The 25,505-nt window shown below is 35.6% G+C and overlaps 1 protein-coding gene across 4 annotated transcripts in view; it reads right to left on the reverse strand.

Annotated features, from left to right (window-relative positions):
* Positions 1-532: 532 nt before the first annotated feature.
* Positions 533-25,505, reverse strand: part of uso1 (USO1 vesicle transport factor) — a 28,548-nt gene continuing 3,575 nt past the window's right edge. For 2 of the 4 annotated variants that reach the window (XM_026204424.1, XM_026204423.1), the window contains 21 exons: positions 24,250-24,350; positions 24,036-24,138; positions 20,331-20,386; positions 20,110-20,230; positions 19,832-20,010; positions 19,120-19,260; positions 15,121-15,209; positions 14,881-15,035; positions 14,450-14,655; positions 12,923-12,943; positions 8,038-8,148; positions 7,588-7,706; positions 6,772-6,953; positions 6,160-6,281; positions 5,298-5,436; positions 5,038-5,201; positions 4,302-4,361; positions 4,095-4,193; positions 2,006-2,101; positions 1,656-1,871; positions 533-1,530 (listed from right to left, as the gene is read on the reverse strand). In XM_026204424.1, the coding sequence (XP_026060209.1) occupies positions 1,435-1,530; positions 1,656-1,871; positions 2,006-2,101; positions 4,095-4,193; positions 4,302-4,361; positions 5,038-5,201; positions 5,298-5,436; positions 6,160-6,281; positions 6,772-6,953; positions 7,588-7,706; positions 8,038-8,148; positions 12,923-12,943; positions 14,450-14,655; positions 14,881-15,035; positions 15,121-15,209; positions 19,120-19,260; positions 19,832-20,010; positions 20,110-20,230; positions 20,331-20,386; positions 24,036-24,138; positions 24,250-24,350 (2,576 nt within the window). In that variant the 3' untranslated portion in view covers positions 533-1,434. The remainder of the gene's footprint in view (positions 1,531-1,655; positions 1,872-2,005; positions 2,102-4,094; positions 4,194-4,301; positions 4,362-5,037; positions 5,202-5,297; positions 5,437-6,159; positions 6,282-6,771; positions 6,954-7,587; positions 7,707-8,037; positions 8,149-12,922; positions 12,944-14,449; positions 14,656-14,880; positions 15,036-15,120; positions 15,210-19,119; positions 19,261-19,831; positions 20,011-20,109; positions 20,231-20,330; positions 20,387-24,035; positions 24,139-24,249; positions 24,351-25,505) is intronic. The other 2 variants (XM_026204426.1, XM_026204425.1) reach the window with 1 other exon arrangement.

A 25,505-nucleotide genomic window follows, 5' to 3' on the forward strand; every position in this document is an offset into this window, starting at 1 on the left:
TCCATTTGGAAAAGGGGGCCACTTTCTGTCACAGGTCCATGAATTTTAGCAAGGATTCTGATACACTGGTCTTCTTCTTGTTGTCTCTCTCTGCACTGGTTCCTGAAAACAGGGCTTTCCATCACAGGTAAATGTTTTGAAATATAAAAATAAAAACACACTATTAATATTTGTAAAAAAGAAAAATATTTAAAATAATAAAAAAATTATAATATTGCAGTTTGGATACTTTTGCTTTTAATACTATCTTTAACAGAAAAAAACGGTGGTGTACAAATAGCAAACATTTAATTATATAGTAGCAGTTTTTTTTTTCTTGCCAGCACACAATGTTTTATGGGATTGTTGTCTGTAAAGCTGCAAAACCTGATGTATGAACTTTAATATTACAATTCCTAAATTATTGTTGTATAATTCATTATCCAACATGATCATGAATGCAGTTCATGGCAAAATTATATTTGTGGGAATTAACAGTGGGAAAGTTCTCACTCATTCCTCAAACACATCTGTATATTGAACAAAACACAGATCAAGAACATGAATTAAAACCTTTAGTTTAAAACTAAAACATCACAGACAAGCATTTATATAGTTTATTCTAAGGAGGCGTGTTTATCCATAAATTAACCAAAACTTCAATCAAATTTCGCAAGTATACCTCTCCAGTTTTTTAGGAACCTGAAAATGTAGCATCCCGACATTAAGTGGGACTTCAGAAGTGTTATACTGAAGAACGCACACATAGTATTAACACAATGTAATGCAAAGTGGGTTGAGTGTGTCTGAACATTTGTGGATATGAATGTGTGAATGAACAATTCTGATAACTGCTGACCTGGAGGAATAGATGAAAGAAAAAAAAAACAACAATAGCCATTTGAGCAGGCAGTAATCTAAGGCGAAACAGGAAAAGGACAAAACTTGAATGAGATGTTAAACAGAGTCCACTATGCACCTGAGCAGAGAAGGCATGTCTTACAGAACACATCCATCCATCATCAAGACACTTACAAGTTGTCAAACTGTAAGGAAATGCAGACTGAACTTTCTTTGTGGCTTTGCACTATGTATAACAAAGAAGCAAATCTTTTCTTTATTGTCTCTTTTCCATCATTAGTGCAAATAGCTCTCCAGAATCCTCCACAGTATGTTACCAGGACATAAGCACTGGGAATGTTGATCAAAAAGAAAGTATCTATCTGTATTTATTATCTAAATAAATTCTAAGCTTGAAATGAGTCTGGTTTAGTTAGTTGGATTGTTCTGTCCACTGCAAAATAAATTCTAAAAATTAAAAAGCAGTGATGAAGAAAGTAAAGAAATAAAGGATTCTTCTAAAAACCAGAAGGCTTACAAATCTTTCTCTAAGCGTGTAAGTGACAGGTTAATATTAGCAGTCTTTCACTTCAATACTCAAAGTCAATACTTTTTTTATTCATTACACCCCTCGTCCTCCTCTTCATCATCATCATCATCATCATCATCATCAAACTGGTCCCTTGAATCCAATTCATCCTCATCTTCAATCTGTGGGCGAAAAGTCAAATCAGAACCAAGAATAGACTGAACTGAAGAAATGCAAGAAGCCAAAATGACATTTGATGAATACAAAGCCAGTGAAACTGTGTTCTGCATTATTGTGAGCAATGTACCGTCTCTCCCAAGTCCTTGAGTCTCTGTTTCAGGCTCAGAATCTTCTGGTCCTGGTCAGCGAGTAGCATGAGAAGATCGTCCTGCTCCTTCTTGGACTCCTGCACCTCCTGCTGCAACTTGCTCTTCTCTGCCTGCATGATGGCAGCTGTGCTCGTGGCTGAAGCAAGCTCTTTCTCCATCAATTCCTTACTATCTAGAAGTGTTTTAACTTCCCCCTGAAAGACAGGGTAGGACAGAAAAAAAAGAAAGTGTTAAATGGGAAGTTATGTAAAATGTAAAAGCGCATAAAATAAGTAAACGAGTGAAAGATGAAAAAAGGAAGGCGGCCATTCTTCTAGGGAGAAGTCACCTTGAGCTTTTGTGTCTCTGCTATCTGAGCAGAGAGCCTGCTCTCTAACTCTGCAGTCTTCTCTGTGTAGACAAGGTCTCCTCCTGGAGCTGCAGCCTGAAAGACAGACAATACTGAACTATTTCGTTCAAATGTTTAAGGTCAGTTACATATACAAATGCATTTATTTATTTTTTGCTTTTACTAAGCAAGGGTGCATCAAAAGGGACAAGACTTTACACGGTTATAAAATATTTTATTTCAAATAACATTTTTATAAATTAAATCAGGAAAATCCTGAAAAACAATCTGTTTTTAATATTAATAATAAGAAATGTTTCTTGAGCACAAAATCAGCATATTAGAATGATTTCTCAAGAATCATGTGACACTGAAGACTGGAGTAACAATGCTAAAAATGTAGATATGCCATCACAGAAATAAAATGACATTTTAAAGTAGCTTTAAACACAAAATGTAGTGAAATTTGAAAATGTGTGTGTATTGTAGGATCAGGTACCTTGTGAACGGTTTAGTTTTTCTGGTGGACTTTGAATCAAACTTCAATTCAGTATCTTACTTAATTGAAATGTCAGGAGTTACGTAATAAAAGTTACTTAAAATTTCAGGTTTTTGTCCTGCCTCTTTCATTTCTGGATGATAGTATTCAAATGTGACACTGCAGAGGTGGCACAGATGCTGCTTCTAAAGTGGCATTTACATGTATTTACAAATGAGAGTATTACAAAAAATTGAATAATACTTTAAATATTAAACTAAAACCATTAATAGATGGTGGCAAGTTCTTGTCTAAATTCTTAAGTAAGGTGGTAAGTTCTTGTCTGGTTCCATAGCAAGCATAGGCACACTATCTGATAAAACTAGGTTTAAGACGCCCAGGAATGTGGCTAAGCAACTCTCAACTCAAGTCTCTAAAAAACAGACACATAATGCACATAAAAAGGGACTCTAAAAAAACTCTCTTTTAATTAATTCACATATATTTTAGTGCATTGTGCATGCTGTTCCTGTTCTTGTATATTGTGTATTGTGTATGTTGTATACATGCTTATGATGGATAACTTGTTAATATAACCTTACTTATATGATGTTTGGTATCTATGAGTTTGTATTTTCATGATCTAAATGAGAGTGTATATTATATGTTGATGCCTATGCAACACATTAGTTTCATAAGAATCTTAAAGATTCTTCTCTTGAACCCCTCAATCTAATTTCATATGCAAGACACCATACTGGAAAAAAAAAAAAAAAGGTTGTAAAACTTTCCTCCAAAAGGTACCATTACTCATTGGCTCATTCAAATCCTGAGGGTGTGACATCATCACTCTATATAGATCACTGATCACCAGGTCAGGCGGGAAAGTAAAAGGAAAGTAGTTTCCTTAAAGTAACATTCTTAGAATTGACAGACAGTTGACACTAAGAGGTCAAGTAAATACTTACAGCGGATCTAAATATTTATAATGACAACTTGGTATGATTGATTATTTATATTTTATATTTAAGGTTGCGAGTTCGAGTCTCGGGTCGGCAGGAATTGTATGTGGGGGGAGTGAATATACAGCGCTCTCTCCACCCTCAATACCATGACTTAGGTGTCCTTGAGCAAGGCACCGAATCCTCAAATGCTCCACAGGCACTGCAGGATAAATGGCTGTCCACTGCTCTGGGTGTGTGTTCACGGTGTGTTTGTGTTCACTACTGTGTTAGTGTGTGTGCACTTTGAATGGGTTAAATGCAGAGCATAAATTCTGAGTATGGGTCCCCATACTTGTCTATGTCACTTTTTTTTTTTTAATCTACCCAACAGCTGCTCATGGAATGAAGTGCCCCCTTTAAACTGTCTGAGTGCTGCACTGCTCTCACAGCTGCCAATTTTATTTTGTTAATTATTATTTAGAAAATCAATTCTCATCATCTTGTAGCAATTTGAATTCTTAAAAATAGAAGCACAGTGTTTCCCCTCCACTCCTAGTGGACTGATGAAAAAAAGCCTGTCCATGATGACTCCTTTAGATTGAAATACAGGTGGTCTGTTGGAATGCTATCTGAAGATGAGACTGCACAATTATTGGAACACACTTACTGTGGTCTCAGATCCTCGGAGTAGCTCCTGTCTTTCACTCTGTAGCTGTGTGATCTCGGCGGTCTGGCTCTGCAGCTGTGCTTTCAACAACTCCACCTCCTGCAATCAAACATAAAAAAACTAGATTTTCAACTCTGTTCAACGTGTTTGGTATATATTATTAGCGTTTTGTATGAAATATATTGGAGAAAAAGGTTGGAATTTTACCTTTTGTAATTCTGTGACCTCTGAAGTTGAACCCTCTGCTGATGGCACTCCTTCAGCTTTCTGTTGAGCACAAACCAAATATACCACTACTGTTCAGGTCTGTATGATTTTTCTCACACAAGTATCCCACAAGAAAGTTTCCACAAAAATATCCAGCACAACAACTTTTTTCAACATTGTAATAGTTAATGTTTCCTTGGGCACCAAATCAGTATATTACAATAATTTCTGAAGGATCATGGGACATTGAAGATTTAAGTAATGTCTGCAGTAAATTAAATACAAATATATATTAAAGGTACTGTATGTAGGACTTTCACAGATTGGTTGAACTAGGTATTGCAGACCCAATTCTAAATATTGGATAGGGGTTTTTTCACCAGACCCCTCCTCCTCAGACTTGATGCACATGCAGGTTGCCGGATTGACGACACAAACAGGAATGAGCGCACTTGAAAATGAATACACTGTGTTTTCCGCTAAAAGGCAACTCATGGTGCCAAAATACAGTTGAGTAAACTCACAATACACCCGGCTGCAGCTTGAAGATCGGGGACGGGGCTGCACGTGTTGTCCACCCCATACCTACTCTAATTGGTTCGATCATCTTTCATAAGCATACATGATGTGTTGGTTTGGGGCGGAGTATGTTGTTTAAACGCTGTGCAGTTTTGCAAAGACTTCATTAATGGAAACAAAGTCTGAGAAATAGAAAATACAATGAACAATCTCATACCAGACTGGTTATTAGAGAGTCCTTTTCAGTCAGCTGTGTCTGCAGCAGCTGGTTTTGTCTTTGCAGTTCCTCAAGTTGTTCTCGGAGTTGGCTCAGCTCTTCCGGTTGCAGGCCGTTCACATGTGCTGCCTCTGCCTGATTACCTGTCTGCTGATTATCTTTACCTAAAAAACGTGAAGAAAGGGTAGACCAATTGTAACAGTAACTCCTAGTCAAATATTGCTAATTCTGCTGATATATATCTGAAATCTGCTCAGTACCTAGTTTGAGTTTGAGTATGTTATACTGATCCTTGTGCTGCTGGATCTGAGATAACTGCTGTGCTGTGGTGTTCTGCAACTTTTCATTCTGGGAAGTCAGCAAAGTTACTTGCTCCTTCAGCTCATTTATCTGAGAATCCTGCAATTAAACGGAGAAATGGAAAATTAATGTGTGATTTAAACATATGCCTATTTTTCCTTCTAAAACCCTACAGAGGAAAAAGAAACCAGTGATGTCAAGAAGGGGTAACCCACTTTTCTGCAGTCATAAGTTGTAAAGGTTTAGTTATCCTTATACCAATTATAGCCCTATAATACTATAATCATATTAGCTATATTACAAGCCAAATACATAAGGATTCACTTGTCTGGATTAAGATCCAGTAGGGCTACCTATGGTAGCAATCAAGAGCTCTAAATAAATATAGAAAATAGTTGTTTGTTCGCCAATTCTTGGTAACATTTGCACACTTTTGAACATCATCATTTGAAGGGGTAATCTCACAAAAGTTGCTCTAGGTGCATTGATTGAATCACAACATAAAAAATTATTTGAATTTAAGTGTATTGACATTTCAGCTTTAAGATAGGTACAGATAATAATCAAAAGTTCAATAAATAACTTAAATGAAGAGACAATTATGTGCAAGAGACTCTTTTTACAAGACTCTTTACATCTGCATGTAAATTGTGTGTGATTTTCATATAAAAATAGACTCATGAGGAGTGCAAATTATTGTTGCTACAGGAATAACCAAAAATAATTGAATATGCTACATGCATTGAAAATATCAAAAGGACTACTTTGAAACCTTGCACAGACATAAATGTGGGAATGGAATATAGTTTGATGTATTTTTACCTGTTCTCTAATCAACTCTTTGTACTGGGTTACAATGCTGTCATGCTGTTCTAGTGTTTTCTTCACCTCTTCTTCCTTTTTCTCCTCCTCGCTTGACCTAAGCACTGCTTTTGTTATCATACCTATAAACAAATAAAGAACCACAGAAAATTGTAAAATAACATTGATACAAAACTAAAAAATTTTGCTATATTGGACATCACTTTGAGATAGTCACCACTGATGAGCTATTACTAAATATAAATGTAGAATCTTTAATTTAATGAAAAACTTTAATTTTATTGAATGGAAGACATTAACAAAATGAACATTTTATGGAGCACATAATGAAGAGTGAACAACAACATAATGACACTTTAGTACTAAAACACAAAATGGCAGTGATAATAATGCAGTTATTACTTATGAGTGATGGTGGCTATGCACCCCTGGATTCTTAAAAGAATAATTAACCCAGAAAATAAACTTTTTTTTTTTCAACAATGGAATTTCTATAGTTCTGCATCATATTTAGATTTAATTTAAAACAGTGCACTTGTGATCGGATCACTCACAGATGTTAATAACGAGGGAAAAGTGTTATTGGTTTGTGTTCAGGGCTCCAGGACTGACCTTCCAACTCTTTAACAAGTTTGGTGAACTCATGATCAAACAGCATGTGTTCTGGGGTGGAAAAGGCTGGCTGAGGTTTCTGAGCGGCACGAGAATACAGTTCGTGTTTGGTTATAAAGGCCAGCTTCTCCACAAAGTTTTCTTTTCCTATGCGCTTCTCAATCAACTGCTTCAGCTTTTCTCTGTGGAGAGATATTTTAAAATATTTAGTGAAACATTGAAAGATAGGAGGCACAACTGACGGCACTGGGGTAAATGTTATAAGAAGGGCTGTCAATGGTAACATGTTAATTTCTCAGATTAATTAGACTGCCATTCAAAAGTTTTGGGTCGGTAAGACTTTTCTGATGTTTTTTTTTTTTGATATTTCTTACACTCACAAAAGCTGCAATCGTTTAATCACAAAAAGCTTTATTTAATTATTTATTTCGGTGTTGGCAAAAAAATTTTTTTTTACAGCAGCCATTACTACTGTCTTCAGTGTCTAATATCTTGATATGGTGCATAAATAGCATGTTATTATTGAAATTTGAAAACTGGTTTGCTTCTTTTTACAAACATAAAAATGTTTAGCATATATTTAACACCAAATTGTCCAATTAATTTTGTACCTAATTTTACACAATATAAGAAGAATCTTATCTGCTTTCTAAAAAAAAAATCTGTGTTCATGTAATGCTAATGTATTAATACAATAACATTCAATTATATGTAAATTAATTACCAATTAAAAGATTTTAAATCAACTGACAGCCCCATTTACAAGACAATTCAATATGTAATTAAATATAAAAAAAGGGTAAAGTAAGAACATACTTTGTGTAATTCTCTAAGCTGTTGTCATTATAGTAGATACAAATGCCCAACAACAGAGCACACAGACCCTGAACCAGTCGCTCATCCTCACCAAGGTTTTCTGAGATTTGACCTGTCAGCTGAAAACATAAGTTAAGGATAATGCACAGAGCCTGTGACAAACAAGTAACTGTACTTGATGACATGAGCCATCAAAGTCACAGACAAGTCCACACTGGTTGTAGTCTAGTTTGCAAAGAGCTAAAGATGTAATGTGGTTACTGTAAATGCAATTCAACAATTAGCTGTAACCAGAATTGGTCACATTAAAGCCCATAGTCGCACTGTGAATTATTAACCAAGATTTAAGCTTTATCATCACTGTACAACGAGATAAGTCATTGTATGTGTGTACATCAGCTTAATAAATCAGGTGTGTGTGTGTGTGTGTACACGTAGATAGAAGGATACAAAGGGAACATTGTCTTGATTATGCAGGAAGTGCATGACAGCAATTGGACAGTTGCTGATCCAGGTGCAGAGCAACATGAGGAGGCCGACCTTCGTCTGCACCCTACTGCCCTGTAAACAGAAACAAAAACAATTATAAGGTCTTAAAAATCACACACTCATACTGCCATACACATTTATATTGAGACACGCACATCTTTAACATCTGAGAAACGAGCAAATAAGAATATAAGAAACTACTGAAAGAAATTTATATTACATTGTACATGTCATTTTTAATAAAACTCATTTTAGACAATATTTCAAAGGTCCTCCGAATCATATTTGCTCATTTCTGTAGTAATACAATAAACAGCAAGATTGCACACGGTTGCTTTTTTGAGTTAGAAATGTGCCGAGCAGTTGAAGCCCATCTAACCCTTGTCTTTGACCTGTTTTGCAGTTGATTAAAAAAAATAAAAAAAAATAGATTAAAAAAAAAACAACAACAAAAGGACTTTTTCTTTCTTTATTTACAGATAATAAAAAATGTGAATTACAAAATGAAAAATGTTTGCTGTTAGAGGGGCAAATTATATGCAACACCTGTGAGCCTAAGACTAAACAAGAGCAGTCAGAGAGAACTGAGTTTGTGTGCCATTTCAATTTTAAGTTACAAAAAACCCAATCCATGTTCTATCACAGCATATTTGCAGTTAGTAACTGTGAATAAGTGATGCGCTTTATTTAAAAGTCAAAAGAAAAGGTTAAAGGCTTTCCAAGATTTGAAAATGTTCTGTTCTATCTACCGGCCTGACACACACACGCACGCTCTTTTAGTTAATTAGCTTGAGGATAAAATGCCATCAGGATAATCTTATCAAAATTAGATTAGGTTTATTACTTCTCATTAATAAAATATAAAGGTGTAAAGTATTTATAAGTCATGTGAAAAAAAAAAAAAAACAGTAGAAGAAAACATCAAACACAAGCTCAAGTCCACTGAGAGAGATACCTGGAACACAAACACAAAACCTGGACTTCCTCAAAATAAAACCAAGCCTCTACAGAAAATACAAGAGTTGCATCCCAAATGATGTATTAATACATTATTATAATGCTACCATCTACTTTATTGAATTTTAGAAAGGTAGCATAACTCAAATGGAACACAACATTTTTAGTACATGGAAGCATTCAAAGTTTTTCAGTTGCCGATAATTATGTCAAATTAATGTTTAGACTCTCCTCTTCTTAAAGAAAGCTGTGACTGAGTTTAAAAAGTATTTAAATTTTGAAATCATCCGGATATCCATACACACTACACCTCACTGCATATTTCAGTGTTAACACACATCAGGTCGATTCCCACCGCACAGACAAATGCCAACAAACACATTGACTGTTGGATTTAGAATTTTATGAAAAATAATGTTCACACTGTCACAAATCATGTTCACACTGCCCCAGCAGACACCAACAAACACTGACTGGACCTGTCAGTCGGGTAAAAAACAAACTCCGACCAACTGCAACATACACTGACAACTAAAAAACCCAACAAAAGTGTTTGTAGACATTTGTCTGTGCTGTGTGAATTGGCCTTTATATGCGTTACTTACACTAATGTTTGGTTTAATTTTTTATTTTTTTTTAAACAAAGCCTCTGATGCCAAAGTCCCTTTAAGACAAGTCACATGACGTGGCAGCCATCTTTGAAATGCCTCTCGTGCATTCAAGAGCAGCTCCTATCTCTTGGAATGGGGAAACAAAGTCCTCCAAAACGGTTTACAAAGCATGTTATTAAATTTCATATTTGACATCTCCAAAGAAATCTGACAACAACCTGTGTCATAAACGTTGTTTATTTTGTTCATATGGTGTTATAAAAAGCTTATTTTTCAGGCTAGATCAGCCAGTGTTGAATGTGTCTTTGATGAATGTATATTTCTTTACAAAAGAAAAAAAAAAAAGAGAAATGAATGGTATGCAATAATTTCGAGTTTGAAATGAAGCAATTTCCATTCAAACACTATGCAGTAGGTTTTACAGTTCAAAATATCCTTCAACGTTTATACCATTTTTCAAAGAAACAGCATGTGTTAGTGTGAGCTTATGTGAATTATGGGTTAAAAGCATGGGATGGCGGGATGGGAGAGAGTTAATTGCTCAACAACTGACACAAAATAGTCAATGTTTTTATATATATATTAGTGCTGTCAATCGATTAAAAAAAATTAACTAATTAATCGCACAATTTTTTACAATTAATCGCGATTAATCGCAATTAAAAGACTGAAACTTTTTGGATATGTAAATGTAAAATGTAAATAATTAATGTAAACTCAAGACAAAGAAACTATTTAAATTCAAAATATGATTGTTTATTGGAATTTTTGTTTAACTTGTAACACAGATTTTCTCATGTAAACAACATACCTGCAATAAACCATCAATATCCTCCAAATTAACTGTTGGCTTGAAAGCCATATTTATTACAGAAATAAAAACACAGGCATGTAAGTACCATTTGAATTTCAAAACAATCAATGCCAATAAAAAACAAAAATGATTTCCATGTTGAATTCTAAGTGGACTGCAAAAAAATTCCAAAGTATAGTCATTGCCAGTGCTTTAAGTGGGCCAGTATGCACCCATACTCAGTACCGCCACTTCCAAATATAGCTCTTGAACGTACCGCCACCTCTCCGTGCGCCCAGAACGTGCTTGTAGCGTACCGGTACGCTCATTTGGACATCTGTTTTAATAGAGGTTTTAATCTTTTACCTGCACTGCCGATTTTCAGAGCGCCCTTCACAATGCAAGCTTCCTAATTCATCCCACCGAGAGCAGAAAATACATTACCCATTCACCCTTAAGTTATACAAGTGAATAGCGCATTTGTGGCGCTTTCCCACTGTTAAGTGTCAACAACTCAACGTGGCCGGAGAAGGTGTGTGAAACTCGTTGTGAGTTATACTAAAGCAAAATCTTGAGTATTTATTGTCTGATAAACATTAAAAGCTGTCTGCGGAGGTTGAGTCGTCCTGCAGCCAGCCCCCGCAAGGCACAAATTTAGATATTCATTTATCTAATTAATCTATAGCCTATGCACAAAGACAATATGATCTTTTTGTCCCCTTTTTGTTTTAAAGCTTGATGAAGAGAGATAGCGCAAGTTGCTGCAGCTGAGGAGGCCAGTGATGCACGCGTACAGGAGTGATTGACAGTTCGCGGCACTGTGTACAAAAAATACTCCGCTACACAATTATTTCGTTATTTTCATTTAAGCTTATTAACGTTAGCGTTACAGAAAGGTCTGATTTACGCACTGTTACAGTCATTGTTTTTTTGTTTTTTTTTAAACAATGACATTTGAGATCATGATTTTAATGTTGCTGTTTCTTGTGGCAGACTAAATGAAGAGTAATGTTTCTTGTGGCAGACTGAAGAGTAATCCGGCAGAGTTTTATACTGAAACTTTCCGTCTAAAAGTCCTTCCTTGGTCTTATCCATATTTCTTTGCACGTTGAACACACATAGGCCACAACTGGAAATAAAAAAAAACTGCAACCGCGTTAATTGCGTTATTTTTTTTTTAACGCGTCAAATATTTCAAATTAATCGAATGCGTTAACACGCTAATTTTGACAGCACTAATATATATATATATATCACAAAAGCAAAACAGGAAAGTACTGGGCAGAAGAGAAAGCAATCAGAAAAATTTGTTTTGAATAAATATTTGCTGTCATCAACTCATTGGACTTCCAGCCACCTGGAAATGGGTGAATAACAGAAGAGATTTCATAGACTGAGTCCGAAATAGACATGTGCCGGCATTCTGCAATGCAATACATAATGATAATGAATATTCACAATATTGTTACTGTAGTCTCTTAAAAATATAGAGAATAATTATTTTTAATCAACTGGTCACAATGCACAACACCGATGTATGCGTAGATGCATGTGCACTGTTAACAAGCACGGTTCAGAAGTGTATGGCTGGATTAAGGCGCACATTCACTCAGAATGCAGCTCTTACCACCTAGACAAAGCGCTGTGTTCACCAAATATTTAGATTTAATACGCTATTAATTTAAAAACATTTTTACATTTGATTCTGGACTACAACATGCCCTAAATATTGTTTGAAAGTGTTTTGATTCTTTATTGTTCAGTCACACTTTCATTCATTAGTTAACATAAACTGCCAATGGAAATAATATTCTAAACATTTATATTAATCTAAGGTAATTCCCATACTTAACACGTTGTTGGAAACAAAAATGGCAACCGTGTTATTTAATGAGTTAACAGAGTTGTATTTAAAAAATTTTTTTAACAAAGATTATTAACTCCTGTAGCAAAAGTAGCTATTGCCCATTGTGAATGTTAATGCATTAACTAATGAGATCTTATTGTAAAGTGATACCTATTGGTCTTTATAATTATTTTGCACTTTAATATGTCTAAAAGTTGTAACTATACATTTGTGTATAGCTTATGTTTTTAAATATTCAGTTATTTTTGTTATAAGAAACAGTTATTAAACATGTTATATTGCATTATCACTTTTGTTCAACTAAATTTCAGTATTGTGATAATACCATATACCGTGATAAATGCATTAGCAATTAATTGCAAAATGAAAATGTGGTACCGGCATATCCCTAGTCCGAATAATCTGTATCTTCCAGAACGTTCCCGAAAGACCAGAGCATGCTGTGAGCAGTTGAAAATCAAATGGTCAAAGCAAGGGCTGCCAGGGTCAGTAAAGGGACACAACAAACATGGCAGAAAAAGCAAACAGAAAGAACACAAAACACCTAATGAACCCCCAATGTAGAAAATGAGGCCAAGCCACACCATCACATTAAACTGTCCACGCTAAAATACTCACCCTCCGGTTGAGCTTATCACCCTGCAAAAACCACAGCACATTTCATTTTGAAATTTAGTGACAACCACAAGGTACCATTCCCAAACGAGTTCATAGAGTCTCCAAAATTTTGACACCTGCCCCACACACCTGTTGAAAAAACAGCTTAGACCAGTTTGAACTTGATGGTCCAGGCTTGTTAATGCTGGGTTGCTCTTTTCCTCAGACATGTCCTCTTTTTGGACATGAAAAAAATTTCTAAATTGCCCAAAATGTCCGGGATTCGGATTTTGCTTTCAGTCACCATGCATTGTGTGTGATTTTATATTAGAGCCCCGCCCTGTTTTCTTAATCCCACTCCTGCTGAATTTCTGACCATTACCTGCACCCACAAACCTTCTAATAATGCATATCATTCTTGCGCATCAGGGAGCTGCTATCAGTATGCAGAGTATTTAAATCCCTTTGGATGCAGCTCGTGTTGAATGCAGAGTTGCCAAATCTGCATTTTTTGCATGGAATTTTTTGCTGATTGCTACGGGTTGATTTTCTCCCGTGGGTTACAGGTTTGAAATATTGCATGAATTACAACTGACAGAAATGCTTGTATTGAAACTTTTTGCATTCTACCTATGATAAAACGGTGGTAAGATGTTATGGTAGATGGCCACTGGTTGGAAGCTTCATAGTTGTGTTTATGATCAATCTGCATAACAGTGACTGTAAAATATGTATTTTACGTATGGAAATTACATATTTTGAGTTTTGATATATTTTGGGGGCTACTTTAACCCTGTAATCGTTACATTAAAGAAAAATGTATCATTTTGACACATACAATATATTGTTGGCCAGTGCTACAAATATACCTGTGCTAGTTCTGACTGGTTTTGCAGTCTAGGGACACATTTATTATTTAATTGATTTACAAAAGAAATGTTATCAACAAACAATAATAGTCAGTGATACAAACCACTTAACTTTTTTTTTTGTCAAATTTAGCTTTAAATCGATAATACAAGCTGTTATTTATGTAATTCTTTAAAATTAATGTGACGAGACAGGAAGATATTTTTTGCATGTTTGCAACATTATGCATACAAAAAAGAAAAATGGTGTATATTTATAAATATTATGGTTCGAATTAGTGCCTTTACCAAAAAGTTCTTTGTTCTTGTTTAGTTTTCTTTAACTTTATGTTTTTTCTTTATTCCTCTGAATCCATGTCAACCTTTTTTTAATTTTAATAAAACGAACATTGGGGTCTTTTCAAAAGACCCTTTAAGAAAATGCCCTCCCCTACCATAGCAGAAAAAAGTGGATTTGACAGTTAGTCTGAGAACAAACAAAACATAGTCTGGTGTTTTCAACAGTGAGTGTCTGAAAAAAAGTGGATAGTACGGTAGAATTACTGAGGTAAAAAATTCTAAATCCAAAAGTTTCAATACCCTTTACTAAAGTCCTCAAGCTCAGAGCCTTAAACCTAAAATGTCGACTAAACAGTCATGAAAACACACACTGCCACATTCTGAAGTTGAGAGAGGGTACCTGGGACAGGATATTGGTGCACTGCTGGAGAAGGGAAACGGGTGGCTTGCCGAGACTGGTGGCCAATTGTACCCGTAGCAGCTGTTCTTTCTGGGTGAGGTTATCCTGCAGCGCATGAGCCAGAGCCACAGCGGCACACCAGTTTGACAGAGAGTCTGCTGAGAACAGACCTCCACACAATAACTGTCCCGCTGAGATAGAGTTAGCTGAGGGACAGAGAGACATGACATAGGTCATAAAATGTATACAAATGAAAAAGGGCAAAAAATTATTTTGAATGTAAAAGTTTGCCTAGAGAAATCAAAAATAAGAGCAGAAAAATGTCCTCCTACTGTTCCCATGTATAAAACAAACATAACCAGTCAACTGATGCATGAATAGTCGACACCAAGTCATCCACTTATGGCAGAACTAGTCAGGGCAACCCTTACCATCTATAGTGGAGGGCAGCAGTGTGGCTACAATCTCCCCCTGTCCTTTATGGTTCTTGTACAGGAAGCATTGGAAGCAGTAAAGTACAGCACAGCGGAGAACAAATGGCTGTCTCTCGTTCACCATCGACATTAGTAGAACCACAATCGCAGGCCTGGAGGAAACAGCCAATATGTTAATATTAACTTCCTTTTTTTTTGTTACCATTTCAATAAACAGTGCTAAGTACAAAATCAGACCTTGGTGGATTGGATGGTGCGTTAACTGATGCAAAGTAGTCCTGATTCACTTCAGAGCCACGTATGACTTCTGACACAGTATTGATGGTCTGCACAAGGAATACAAACAGAAAATATTTGAAACATTTCAGTTGGTACATCACTGGTACAGTGACATTTGATGCAGGTAAAAATAAGCAAAAAACATCCGCTTTGTGTACATGGTGCAATACTGCACTTTTTTTAATGAATGCTACACAGTTAGGGGTAATGTTTTGATAGTAGTGCTGGAAATTTTACGTTTTAATTAGATTAATTAATTATGGCAAAAATAACACATTAAAACTATTAATGCATTTGACACACTTGCCCTGCCCAAGACCTTTGTGGATACTCTGCCCTTTCATACAGTCGACTGAGGACTAATATGAGGCAGAGCAACAACTTACTCTAGGAAATGTCCCTAAAATTCAAGACATGGGGCAAAACGCCCATTTGAGATTGTCTCATATTTACATCACATAGTATTACACATAGTTAAAAAATATCACGAGAAGTAGGCCAAGTTCAATATAACAGTGCAAATATGATACTCGTCTTATACAACAGTTCATTAAGAAGTTAATATTGTGTAATTTTAGACAAAACGTTGTCTGTTGTGCTCAGTTTTGCCAACCAGAAGATAAAGACAAAACAGAACTGTTCATCTCCGAGCAACCCACAGCGGCATTTCATTTCTTAATCCACAAAAAGTTTTGAGAGAATTTGGTGAACCATTTGGTGAGTTGAACCATTGGCCATAGTCACATTGGCTTAGAAGTGGCGCTGCACAGACCAATGTTATATGACATCAAAGCACCACGAGAGTAGGGCTGCACGATTAATCGCATGTGATTGTCACAAAAATTTCCATTACATGCTTTCAAATGGAGCGGCACTTACTACACAGAGCCTTAGTTCACTGACAAGCTACTCAATATTGTGTCATAATCGCAGATGTATCGCTCTCAAAGCAACTGAACAACATTCATTAGGAAAACAGCGTGTCAATAATGCAAAATGACAGTTAAAGACAGTTTATCATTGAATTCAGTGATGCCATCTCTGTTCAGTTTAAATAGTGTCTGTGCATTTATTTGCAATCAAGTCAACGATATCGCTGTAGATGAAGTGACCCCAACTAAGCAAGCCACTTGTCAGCAAACTACGACTCTGTATATTAAGTGCCGCTCCATTTGAAAGCAGGTGATGGGTATTTAGTACTAATCACAGAACTGACTTTACTGACGAGACACTTATGATGACAATTTTGTGCGATTAATTGTGCAGCTCTCTCAAAACCACAAGGAGTCGTCTGCTCTCTAAGCTCTTGCAGTACTTTGATGTCACACACCGATCGGTCTGATGGTGATTACCCGCTTCAAGCTAAACAAGCCTAATGATTTAATGAACCATTCATAAAGAACCATTTACTTCACTCCTAAATGAATCAGCCATTTGAACGAATTAAACGAATGAATAAATAACTCGATGACTTAATCATTAAGACATTTACCACCACCTACTGGCAGTTTTAGTTTATTATATAGAGTATAATTTCATTAAAGAAATAATTTCATATTTTCATAGTAATAATAATAAAATTTAATTATAGTTCACGCAACCAAAAATTACAATTCTGTCATCATTTACTCACATGGTCCAAAAAAGTACCGTATTTTCTGGACTATAAGTCACACTTTTTTTTCATTGTTTGGCTGGTCCTGTGACTTATAGTCAGGTGCGACTTATTTATCAAAATTAATTTGACGAACCAAGAGAAAACATTACCATCTACAGCCGCGAGAGGGTGCTCTATGCTGCTCATTGATCCTGTAGCCTCTCCCTGAAAACATAGAGTGCCCTCTCGCGGCTGTAGACGGTAATGTTTTCTTTGTTCTTGGTTCTAAATAAATGGGACTTATAGTCCAGTGTGACTTATATATGTTTTTTTCCTCGTCATGACGTATTTTTGGACTGATGCGACTTATACTAAGGAGCGACTTATAGCCTATACCGTATTTTTCGGACTATATGTAATAAATTTGATCAAACAAAATATTTCTTGCTGAACGTACTTTTTGTAATTTCTGTTTGATGCTTTACACAACAATGACTTTAAATTATCTTTTGGGAGTAACTTCTCCAAATTTGATGTGCGATTAATTCAATTAATTAATGGCCACATCTTGTAATTAATAAGATTAAAATTGTAATCGCTCACCAGCCCTATTTGATAGTTTTGCTAACATCTCGCATCATTTTCAGTATCTCACATGTGAGCACTGCATTTTTAGAATTTGAAATTGGCGTTACATTCTTTTTTTTTTATTCCACTACTCATGCCTCTCAATTTTAAATGCAAAAATGTGTACTGTGTGAATGACCAATTACTTCGTAAAAGCTTAATAGGGATCCATTTCTTTGAACAGTGGTTTCATATCTGATGTATGTTTACTGGTTGCTATAGTATTGACACAAGTGAGGAAAGCATGATGTCAAGTGACATAATAAGAGTAGACAGTTTTGCTTCATGTCATCTCACAGCAGCTATGAACTCATGAGGTGCATGAGAGCATAGGCGATGCAGGACATATTACTAGAGTCCACACACCCACATTTAAACACTACTGCACACTGAACGACAAAAAAATTAACAGACTTTAACTAATGCATTACATTAAAGGGTTAGTTTACTTCCAGAATAAAGATTTCCTGTAATTTACTCAGTCTCATGTGATCTAAGATGCTCATGTCTTTTGTTCTTTAGTCGAAAAGAAATTAAGATTTTCAGGTTTTTTCTCCATATAGTGGACTTCAATGGGAGCCAATGGATTGAGGGTCCAAACTACACGATCTTCATAATCCCAGCCGAGGAATTTGGAACTCATCTAGTGAAACATTTGGCCATTTTCAAGCTTGACCTCATGCATTACGTAATAATGTTGGAAAGCTCAGGTGTGGACTAGGCAGAAATACTGACCCAGTAATTACAAAGTGAATGTGCAAAGAAAGGCAAACCCATTACAAAAAAATGGGTAAACAACGATGTCGGTTGGTTTTGAAGTTGGAGTAGAAAATAAGATGGAATTTTTCACCCGACCCTACCTTTTAGAACCACAGCGCAGACAAAAAAATGACCAGGCATGACCTTTCCATCGTGATTACATAATGCGTGCACATCACAGAGCTAGTCCAAGACAAGAATTTGTAAAAAGTAAATACATTTTTATTTCTTTTAGAAAATGACCAATCGTTTCGCTAGATGAGATCCCTACTCCTCGGCTTGGAATGTGTAGAGCTGAAGCTGCATTGAAAATGCAACTTGGACCTTAAACCCGTTGGCTGCTCCTAAGTCCACCCTATGGAGAAAAATCCAGGAAACATAACTTCTTTGTGACTGAAGAAAGATAATCTCGGATGACATGGGGATGAATAAATGATCAGGAAATTTTTATTCTGGAAGTGAACTAATTCTTTAAGATTGAAACTGATTCATCAGAATGGATTTGGGCAGTTACATCGAAAGTACTGTTCAAAACTCTCTACATGTGGCAAAATATTGTGGTAGGTGACCAAATAATGCCCACTATTAAATTTCACTTGCAGGGATTGAGTTAGAGGCTTAAAATTTTAGCACAGATATATTTTCGCTCACCTACACTACGCTCTGATTAAATGCTTGAGTTTCTCTCTCTGTATTTTCAGTGCACTTTTCCTATTATGGCTGTGCAATCGATTTCGACGTCATATCGCCTAGCTTGTCAGTGAACTACGGCTCTGTGAAGTGAATGCCTCTTAATCTGAAAGCATGTGATGGTGATTTACTACTAATCATTGAACCGGCTTTACTGACGAGATGTGCATGATAAGCGAATGCAATTAATTGCATAGCCCTAATTGCTATTGATATCAATAGAAGCTCAACAGTAATCAAAAGCACTGTTAACTTTGAAAATAAGGTTCTGACAGCAATCTGACCTCTGTGAGGATGTCTGCAGGAACACCTGTGGCCATGAGGATGGTGCATAACTGCTGGAGGAGATCACACTGGAACATGGCCTTCTGACAGCTGGCTGTGGCCCCCGGAGAGTTCACTGGAGAAACCATCACTCGTACCAGCTACAGAGACAAAACACAACTAGAGATTTTAACTCATCTTCACATACAACAATGCTCGCTGACTGTAGCTTCTATGCAAACTGGAATTTGTTTGGTTTTTTTTGGATATGAAAGAATCATTAGCTGGTATAGGTAAATAACTAGAAGAAAAACAGAGTGCAGTAAACGGTTGAGCTATTTTGTGTTTAAAAAAAAAATTCATAATATGATGACAAATAGGCTAACAGGTTAAAATATAAATTAACATAACAGCCTGCCTTTATAGCAAGCAAAGCAAACAACGGATCAATCGTACATTCAAATTACCAATAGCCATGCCTACACTTATACTAAAAATAAGGTGAGTGATATTACAGGATCATCAATATAATAAAAATAAAAAATTTAATAAATAATCAAAATATTATTATAATTACTATTATTATTACTATGATAACTAGAACTTTTCACATAATCTTTTTACACAAAAACTAAATTCACAGTAAATTTTAATTCCACAATAAATCTTATTGTGACTAAAAAGCATTGTAATACTAAGCACAACATATCAAATGGATTCTTCATATCAGACCTGTAGCATTAGATGGAGGTTGGTGACCTTCTGTGCCGACCAGCCAGAGTTGTCATCCCCCACTTCAAACCACGGCTTCATCTTTTGAATATAGGAGCCTTCTTTAAAAAAATTCTGGTTTGAGCTATTGTTCTTCAGGAGGTTGAGCAACAATAAGAGACAGTCCTCCACCACAATACCTGTGAGGTGAAGATGTAGATTAATTAATAATCTGTGGCAATTCAGGATGGAAATTCATTTTCTGTTTTACAAATGAAAAGTATCTGTTAACTGGATACCTCCGTCACTTGAACCCTCCTCTGTAATAATTTCAAGAAGTCTCTCAAATGCATTTTCAAAAGCCACAATTTTCTGTATTGCAGTGTTGCCTTTCGTTAGCTGCTGCAGCAGCAAGAGACCCTTAATGGGGAAAGAAGTAAAATGGTTAAAAAAACAAAAACAAAAAAAACACACACTTCCTCTTTGAACATTCATGTTAATGTAGAGTAATAACACTTACATCATTACGGATAACCTCTCTGGAGTCAGCAAGTAGATCCATTAATCTGGATACTCCTATCGAGTGGTGAAACACAACATTATAAGAAACCAGATATCTAGAAAACAATCCATACAACTTTAAAAAATGAGAAAGTTGAATTCTGTGCAAAAGTCATCATAGATATTGACCTGTGAGTGGAAAATGAAAAAAATGAAAACGGGTGTGAGGAACAGAAATAACAGTTCATGTAACACTGAAAATATTTATCCTCCAAATTTGGTTGTGAATATCCCAAATCGACCCAGTGGATCTATACATTGTTTTTAAATGTAGTTGAAAAATGTTCACCAAGGCTGCAATCATGTGATCAAAAACAGTAAATCAGTGGCATTATGGAATGTTATTAAAATAAAATATTTTTTTCCATTTTTATATATTTTAAAATGTATTTTTTTCCTGTGGTGATTTTCCTGTGAATTTTTAACAGCCATTACTCCAGTCTTCAGTGTCACATGATCCTTCAGAAACCATTTTAATATGTTGATTTGGCGCTCAAGAAACATTATCTTTATTTTTTCAGTATTCTTCGAAAGAAGACAGAGTTTTAAAAGGACAGTTTTCATTATTTTGTAACAATGTATAAGTCTTTACTGTCAATTTTGTACATCCTTGCGTAATAAAAGTATTTATTTTGCTGCATATTAGCAAAGTCCCTATTTCAAGGAAAGTCTGTTGACCACCATATTTGCAACACCTCCGGTCAGCTTAAACAAGACCAAGACCTATCTAAATGAATGGGGGAATCCTGAAATCTCAAAACAGTTCACTGAACTTGTAATTAAATTACATATTTCAAATCAGCAACAAAATCTGAAATGAACTGCCCCATGAATATTGTTTCTTATTCGCAAATAGCTTTTAAACAGCTTATTTTTTTCAGGCTAGACCAGCCAATACGCATGCATAGTCCCAACAAGCTTTTGACTGTGCATGTGCATCGGCTGGTTCAGCCTCAGGTTTCTATTGGAAACGGAGCTTTGGCATTTGCAGTGACCCAATGACTTTACCAATCCACGAATGGCTCTTTCATTTAGTAGGCGGGACTATTCCGCCACATTGTGCACTTTCTCCCATTCATAAGTACAAGAGTACTTACGTCTTTGCATTTCTCTAGTCACTGATTAGTCTTTAACCACTAAACCTATAGTCACCTCAAGCCACATATAAACAGCTTTTGTGCCTGCTTACATTTTTGGGAGTGGCATTTATTCAAGGATTAACTGAACAAAAGGGTGCTGGAGTTGTCGCATTGTTCGCTTTAAATATGTATTGGTTACATTGCAAACAAGCAGTGCAATACCGAACAAATCTCAAATCATTTCAAATGACCACCAATGCTTTGGTTTTAAAACTTTAGGTTATTCTTTTTTTTTTTAAATGTTAGTTCACCCAAGAATAAAAGTCCAATGTATTCAGAAATAAAGCCAGTGAGAGTGAATAAATGAAGACAACATTATTATTTTGGGGTGAATTATCTCTTAAAGTACTTATTTTCATGATGCCAATGTGAACATCTGAAACTTGTATGAACAGCACCTGTGCCATTGGCTTCTGAATCCTGACTTGCCCCTGCATTCATGCACCCTATTATGTGGTGCCCTGCTTTTTGTTTTGTGTCTGTGTTGTGTTTTCTATTTACAAGTCCAGTTTGATTTTTTGATGAGAATATGTGGGCTATCATATCCTTCTTAATTGTAAGTCTCTTTATGTTCACCAAGGCTGCAATCATGTGATCAAAAACAGTAAATCAGTGGCATTATGGAATGTTATTAAAATAAAATATTTTTTTCCATTTTTATATATTTTAAAATGTATTTTTTTCCTGTGGTGATTTTCCTGTGAATTTTTAACAGCCATTACTCCAGTCTTCAGTGTCACATGATCCTTCAGAAACCATTTTAATATGTTGATTTGGCGCTCAAGAAACATTATCTTTATTTTTTCAGTATTCTTCGAAAGAAGACAGAGTTTTAAAAGGACAGTTTTCATTATTTTGTAACAATGTATAAGTCTTTACTGTCAATTTTGTACATCCTTGCGTAATAAAAGTATTTATTTTGCTGCATATTAGCAAAGTCCCTATTTCAAGGAAAGTCTGTTGACCACCATATTTGCAACACCTCCGGTCAGCTTAAACAAGACCAAGACCTATCTAAATGAATGGGGGAATCCTGAAATCTCAAAACAGTTCACTGAACTTGTAATTAAATTACATATTTCAAATCAGCAACAAAATCTGAAATGAACTGCCCCATGAATATTGTTTCTTATTCGCAAATAGCTTTTAAACAGCTTATTTTTTTCAGGCTAGACCAGCCAATACGCATGCATAGTCCCAACAAGCTTTTGACTGTGCATGTGCATCGGCTGGTTCAGCCTCAGGTTTCTATTGGAAACGGAGCTTTGGCATTTGCAGTGACCCAATGACTTTACCAATCCACGAATGGCTCTTTCATTTAGTAGGCGGGACTATTCCGCCACATTGTGCACTTTCTCCCATTCATAAGTACAAGAGTACTTACGTCTTTGCATTTCTCTAGTCACTGATTAGTCTTTAACCACTAAACCTATAGTCACCTCAAGCCACATATAAACAGCTTTTGTGCCTGCTTACATTTTTGGGAGTGGCATTTATTCAAGGATTAACTGAACAAAAGGGTGCTGGAGTTGTCGCATTGTTCGCTTTAAATATGTATTGGTTACATTGCAAACAAGCAGTGCAATACCGAACAAATCTCAAATCATTTCAAATGACCACCAATGCTTTGGTTTTAAAACTTTAGGTTATTCTTTTTTTTTTTTAAATGTTAGTTCACCCAAGAATAAAAGTCCAATGTATTCAGAAATAAAGCCAGTGAGAGTGAATAAATGAAGACAACATTATTATTTTGGGGTGAATTATCTCTTAAAGTACTTATTTTCATGATGCCAATGTGAACATCTGAAACTTGTATGAACAGCACCTGTGCCATTGGCTTCTGAATCCTGACTTGCCCCTGCATTCATGCACCCTATTATGTGGTGCCCTGCTTTTTGTTTTGTGTCTGTGTTGTGTTTTCTATTTACAAGTCCAGTTTGATTTTTTGATGAGAATATGTGGGCTATCATATCCTTCTTAATTGTAAGTCTCTTTATGTTCATCAAGGCTGTATTAAAAAAATTATAGTAAAAACAAAACAACGGTGAAATATTATTACAGTTTAAAATAACTGTTTTCTATTGTACATGACTCACATGATTTATTTACTACTATTTATTACTATTATCAATGTTGGGCTTCACAATGTATTTGTGAAAGCAATGTTTTTTTGTTTTAGTTTTTTTGACAAGGATTCTATGATGAATAGATTTTATTTAAAGTAGATTGTTTTTTAAATATTGTGTTTACTGAAAAAAAATAAAAATAGAAAATACTGACAAACATTAAGACTGTATTTGAAATGTGATAAAATATTAACCGCACATTAGTCATTTTTTAAAAAAAATAAATTTTCAAATAATAAAAGAAATTGTGATCTATCGCAAGAAATTTGCATGGAATGCTAAGCGCTTTCAGACAAAACCAGGCCACTTGGACCAGCAAATAGCTCTAAACAATCAGACACATTAAGTTTGCAATGATGCTTTCATAATTACAAGAGAAAGGGAAATTTTTGAACTAACCCATTGGGCTGACCAGGATGATGCCTTGGACCGGAGCACACTGGCTTTTCAAAAGTGCAGTTAGGAGCTTAACACCTGGCCAGCGGACATGGAAGTCAAACTCCTTTCGCAGGCAAAACAGTCAAACAATATCAGGAATAGATGTTAGAGAAACATGGAAAGCAACAAGACAACAAAAGTATAATTAGTAGATTAAACATCAGTTCTAGCTTACCTCCAACAGTGTGAGGAGAAGTGTGATATTATCTGGTTCCTGAATGAACTTCTCAGTGAACTGAGCTCCCAAATCATCCTCCTGCTTTTGCTGGTTCTCCTCTGAAAGAGAATATGAGATGCAGAAAAACTTATTCTTTGACATTTTTACTTTTCTTTGATAAATTTAGGACTTAAAAAATTTAGAGAGGAAAACAAAAAAGAGGAAGCAGACATGAAAAATATATGAAAACTAATACAAGGGAATAGGAGTAGCAGTGTGCTGAAATAAAATATGATTTCAAAATTTTTTTTATCATCAACCTTCAGAAGGAAGAGCAGTGGAACATGTCTGCTGACAAGAAGTATATTAATACAAAGAGAGACAGAAAAAAAAACACACATGGACCCACAGGTTAGTAAAGTGAATAAATAAATAAAAAAATAAACAAACAAAACCACACACCAGTTAAAGCTTAACCTCTTCCACACAGAGAAAAATGTACAGTTGTGGCCAAAAGTTTTGGAAGTGACATAATTTTGTGTTTTGCAAAGTTTGCTGCTTAAGCTGTCATGGGGTTCATTCACATTGTTTCTATTATTATTATTATTGTATATCAGACACATTTTATAAAATTGCATAAGCTTCAAGGCCAAAAAAAAAAAAAAAAAATGCATTTTTTACAAAAAAAACAATTTCACTGTTTTTTGATCCTGACACAAAATGACCAGTTAACATTAATTGACTAATCATAGCAGCACATGTTGAAGTGTGAATAAATACTAGTCAGGTTAATCACTACAATACTAATTAGGTTGCTATAAAAGGATGGAAGAAGCGCTCTTGAAGTGTTCTTGTTAGAAATGGTTACCTCCAAAGAAAAACGCGCAACCATCACTGCTTTACATCAAAATGGCCTCACATGCAAGCGAATTGCTACAAAAAAAAAAAAAATTAAAGTGAAAGAACCATTTACCAGATCATCAAGAACTTCAAGGAGAGAGGTTTAACTGCAGTGAAGAAGTCTTCAGGATGTCCCAGAGTGTCAAGTGCCAGGACAGTCTCCTCCTGAGGAGTTAGCTACAGAATCGTGTCTCCAGCAGTGCAGAGCTTGCTCAGGAATGGAAGCAGATTGATGTGAGAGCATCTGCACACACAGCGAGACCAAGACTTTTGGACAACGGCCTGGTGTCAAGAAGGGCAGCAAAGACACCACTTCTCTCCAAGAAAACAGACTGAAATTGTACAGGAAGTACAACGATTGGACAGCAGAAGAC

Source organism: Carassius auratus, chromosome 26, assembly GCF_003368295.1.
Source record: "Carassius auratus strain Wakin chromosome 26, ASM336829v1, whole genome shotgun sequence".
Classification (NCBI taxonomy): domain Eukaryota; kingdom Metazoa; phylum Chordata; class Actinopteri; order Cypriniformes; family Cyprinidae; genus Carassius; species Carassius auratus.